Below are 4,588 nucleotides of genomic sequence, written 5' to 3' on the forward strand. Positions count from 1 at the left end.
GGAATCCGCTAAACGGATTCCGCTGTTTACAAGAGCAGCGGATTGTGACTGATAGATTTTAGCGGAAATGTGAACTTAGCCTAAGCGAAAGTAAACTATTGGATTATGGTTGTATCCAGTGATGAGCAAGCTCTAGTGCTCGGGTCCTCGGTACTCATAATGAGCAGACCAGCTGGATGGTCGGACAGGCTCGACTCTTCTACAAAGTATAATGGAAGTCAATGGGGAACTGGAGTATTTTTCCAGTCAGAGGAATGCGTGCGTTCCCCAAGGACTTCCACTATACACAGTAGAAGAGTTGCGGCTGTCCGAACAGTGTGTGTGTCTGTGTGTGTCTGTGTGTGTCTGTGTGTGTCTGTGTGTGTCTGTGTGTGTCTGTGTGTGTCTGTGTGTGTCTGTGTGTGTCTGTGTGTGTCTGTGTGTGTCTGTGTGTGTCTGTGTGTGTCTGTGTGTGTCTGTGTGTGTCTGTGTGTGTCTGTGTGTGTCTGTGTGTGTCTGTGTGTGTCTGTGTGTGTCTGTGTGTGTCTGTGTGTGTCTGTGTGTGTCTGTCTTATTTTTTGGATTATAAGACGCACTTTTCCTCCCAAAAATTTGGGAGGAAAGTGAGGGGTGGGTCTTAAAATCCAAATATATATAGCTTTACCAGGGAGGCTTCTGTGTGGGCGGCAGCCAGGTGCCTGTCGGTGCCAGCTGCCTCTCTGGGCGGGCGGCCTGCTGGCTGCCACTCTGTGCGTGCAGGTGGCTGTGCGGCAGGTCTGAGGTTTCCCAGTGTGTCCGCGGTTCCAGTTTCAAATGATGGCGCTGGGAGCGGGCGCGTGCGCAGATGGAGCACTTGGATGATGGCTCCATCTGCGCATCTGCCGCTCCAGGCGCCATCATTTGAACTAGTGATGGGCAGTCTCTTTTTGGTGGTCCGGTTCCCATGTCTCCGCTCACCAAAAAGAGCTGGCTCATTCGAATCGTTCTTGGCTCCCCATTAAATGTGTTCACCGCAAGTGAACACCTATTTAAAATTATAGTAACGCTGCTGAAACCCTGCCCACCCGTGGCTAAATCCCGCCCACTTACAAGGGACCAATTAGATTGAGTGGGCAGGAGTTAGCAGCGGGTGGGCGGGGTTTCCGTGGCGAAAAGAGCCATTTGGAAAGTTTAGTTTCTCACTGAGGATCCGGCTCCTGTCAGTCACAGCATGGAGCCGGATCTTTGCGTCGGATCATTCACGACCGACACATCACTAATTTGAACCAGGACCGCGGACACTGGGACACTCACTGCACCGGCCTGCTGCACCACTCGCCCGTCACGGACGCCGCCGCGCCTGCCACCTCCGTGCCTGCTGCCACTGACCCGTCGCACCTGCCAGCACGACCTCTGCCTCCTGTGACCCCCTGCTTCACCACCACTGATGCCCCCCTCTGGTAAGACAACACCGGACTATAAGACGGACCCCATTTTTATTTTTACCTTTTTTTTTTTCTCTAAATTTGGGGTGCATCTACGATATATTTTTCTTTCTCTTAATTGAGAATTCTTAGCCAGCAGTCCTCACAAATGAGAAAGGCAGGATACACTGGCTTGGTGAAGGTTGTTTTTACTGTGTGTATGTGTATAATGGGGTCACTCAAGTCATAAAAAGACAAGTGTCCAGCCTCATAATCCAGATATATGGCTATTGTCTGACTGGAGGGTATGTGAGTTATCATTATGTCGCGGGCGGGGAGGAGGGTGTCAGCACACCGCGCTCACCCCTTCTGCTCGGGTCCGGCAGTTGCTCCTGGTGGCTCGAGCTGCGGGCCGGATCCCGGGGTGTCTCGAGCGACACTCCTCGCCCGTGAGTGAAAGGGGGTTGTTTGTTGGGGTTATAGTTCGTGACGCCACCCACGGTTGTGGTGACTGCACCACCGCTGCTTCAGATGGGGATCCCGGGGATGGTGATGGGAGCAGCCGGGTGTTGTATTGCCCCTCCGTGGGTAGGGGTTGGTGATCCCGGGGCCCGGTGATGAGATGTGGAGTGTAGGGCCTGGAGGGCACAGGGACGCGGGGGCAGCGCTGTGCCTTGCGGCACTATGGTACTCACTCAGCCTGACACGGACACAGTTTGTACGGTAAACAAACGGCTGGTAGGACGGTCCCACAGACGGCTGCACCTGCACTCCCGGTAAGTGACGGTGACGGTTCTCTTCCTTGCACCTATGTTGTCTGATGGTATCGGTGGATTCCCTCCGGTTACCCGCTCCCCGACTGCAATCTGGGCCGGAGGAGCTCTACACTTTGCCCGCAGGCGCTGGCCCTGAGGAAACTGGTGCCTTGGCGGTGGCGGCGTCTCCTCGGTACTGGTCGGGCTGTTGCCGTCAATCGGGACTTTATTGCTGGGAGAATCTACGTCCCCTTCACTAACGGATTTAGCAGATCCGACGACTCCTAGCCCTGCTGGGGTCCGAAAAGCCCCTGTCCTGGTGCTGACTGTCCTTTGTATCCGCTCCAGACCACCGGGCACACAGCCAACGGGGTCCTTTCAGTAACCTCCAGACAGTCCCACTTCAGACCTTCACTGTCGTTGCCAACCTTGCTGGTTCCGTCCGGACACACAGTCACGGACCTTCAGGCTTCTCTGTCACTTTCACTCTGCTCTTTACTTTTACTGCTCTCCTCACACTTGCCCTGCCTGGGCTTCACTCCTCACTCCTGCTCCTCCCTGAGCTTTCTGCTGTTCACTCTTTCATGTCCCTCACTGGACTCTAACTGCCTGGTTACTTCCCGCCTCCAGAGTTGTGAGCTCCTTGGTGGGCGGAGCCAACCGCCTGGCCCACCCCCTGGTGTGCATCATCAACCTCTGGAGGAAGGCAACAAGGGTTTGTGTTTTGACTGAGGTGTTCCTACCTGGAGTGTGGGGTGTGGTGGTGTTGTTACCCGTGTCCCCTGGCTTGCCCAGGGCGACACAATTACACTTCTATTGTCATAATGAATGGAATACTTATTCTTAAACCTACGGAAACTCCAGGAATTCTTGTTATTTCCAATGAAAGATGTTTGGCCTTGTCTCTCTATAGTGGCGTAAGCCACTCCTAACCTATAGGTTCCAGTTTTTCCTGTTTCTACTTCCCAATAATGTTGCCCTGTAGAAAAACCTTTAGTACATAAAACTTGAGGTGACTGAAATCTTGTTGGTGTCTCGGGAGATTGTTCTGAACTACACAAGATGCAAATCTTAAGTCTACAGAAACATCTAAAGAGTTTGCTGCTGTCTCAACATCCAGGAAAATGTGCGGGTCCACCGGGATATAGGATCTCCTCTTTATACTGGTCACAATTTCCGCTAAGCCCTTGTACAAGGTGGCCGCGATCAGACCTTCATCAAAACCTTTTATAGCCTGTAGGATGTCCATTTTCTCGCTCTTGTCACTTATCTCTCCTGTGGACGAACTTGAAGATCCTGCTTGTAAAAGAGATAGTGGATCAGTCATACGGCACAGCTCCTCAAGATGATGTATCTCTGGACAACTCGTCCTTCTTAATCTCCAGCTGACCAATCAAGTCAGAGACTGAGAGTGACGCTCGTTCCTCTTGACTGGAAATCTCACAAACTACTTTCTTCTCTATTAAATCTAACTGCCTTCTGACATCTCTGAACACAGTGGTGATTTTATCCTTTAAGCAAGCTGCTTTTTCAGACATATCTGTTTTTAGGTCTTTCAACGTCTCCAAACTTCTCTTCATCTCCTGTCTCTTTGAGGTCAAGTGTCCAAGATGTTGCTTCAGGCTTTCCTTCTTCTTTTTGGAGGCTTCTGTCAGGGATTCAATTTGGTGTCCCTTGTGTTCTCCAGCCAGGCCACAAGAGAAACAAACACAGGTGGCATCCTTAGTACAATAATACATGAGCACTTTCTCATGGGTGGAGCACTTTCGGTTCACCGTTGATGTGATGGGTTCTATCAGGATGTGGTCCGCTGACTTGCTGTGTACCTTAAGGTGGTCCTCACACAATGAAGCTTCGCACAGGAGGCATGACTTAACAGCTGCTACACTGGAATGAATGCAGTAAGTGCAAAAGATGTCCGCTGTCTTTCGTTCCTGCTGAGCGGAGAGGAAATGCTTGGATATGTTACTCAGACTCACATTCTTCTGCAGCGATGGTAATTCCTGAACCTCCTCTCTGCATTCAGGACATGTAAGACTTGAAGATCCAAGTTGTGCTTTACGCACATTCTCGATACACTCCCAGCAGAAGCTGTGTCCACATTTCAGACTTACAGGATCGGTATAGATGTTCAGACAGACGGAACAGGTCAACTCTTCTTTCATAGAAGCGGACGCCATATCCGAAGGTGTAGAAATGGGAATGTAGGGTACGACCTCTTTCACATATAGCTCCTCGAGGATAGAACTCCACCTCCTGTAAAGCATAAGTTTCGATTTCCTCCAAAAGGGTGTGGAGAGCTTAGACTACTTTCACACATCCGGATTTTTGCTCTGCAGCACAATACGGCGTTTTGCAGAAAAACCGCAACCGGCTTTTGTAACGCCGGTTGCGGGTTTTTTTGCATAGACTTACATTAGTGCCGTATTGTGCCGCAGGGGCTTGCGTTCG

General features: G+C 51.1%; 1 protein-coding gene across 1 annotated transcript; it reads right to left on the reverse strand.

Annotated features, from left to right (window-relative positions):
• Positions 1-1,517: 1,517 nt before the first annotated feature.
• On the reverse strand, positions 1,518-4,319 carry LOC142312819 (E3 ubiquitin/ISG15 ligase TRIM25-like). Its single transcript, XM_075351804.1, is given in 4 exon segments — positions 1,518-1,705; positions 2,946-3,179; positions 3,182-3,495; positions 3,497-4,319. Coding segments are annotated over 4 exon segments (1,557 nt in total). The 5' UTR covers positions 4,318-4,319.
• Positions 4,320-4,588: the final 269 nt, after the last annotated feature.

The sequence above is a fragment of the Anomaloglossus baeobatrachus genome, chromosome 5 (genome assembly GCF_048569485.1).
Source record: "Anomaloglossus baeobatrachus isolate aAnoBae1 chromosome 5, aAnoBae1.hap1, whole genome shotgun sequence".
NCBI classification, from domain to species: Eukaryota; Metazoa; Chordata; class Amphibia; order Anura; family Aromobatidae; genus Anomaloglossus; species Anomaloglossus baeobatrachus.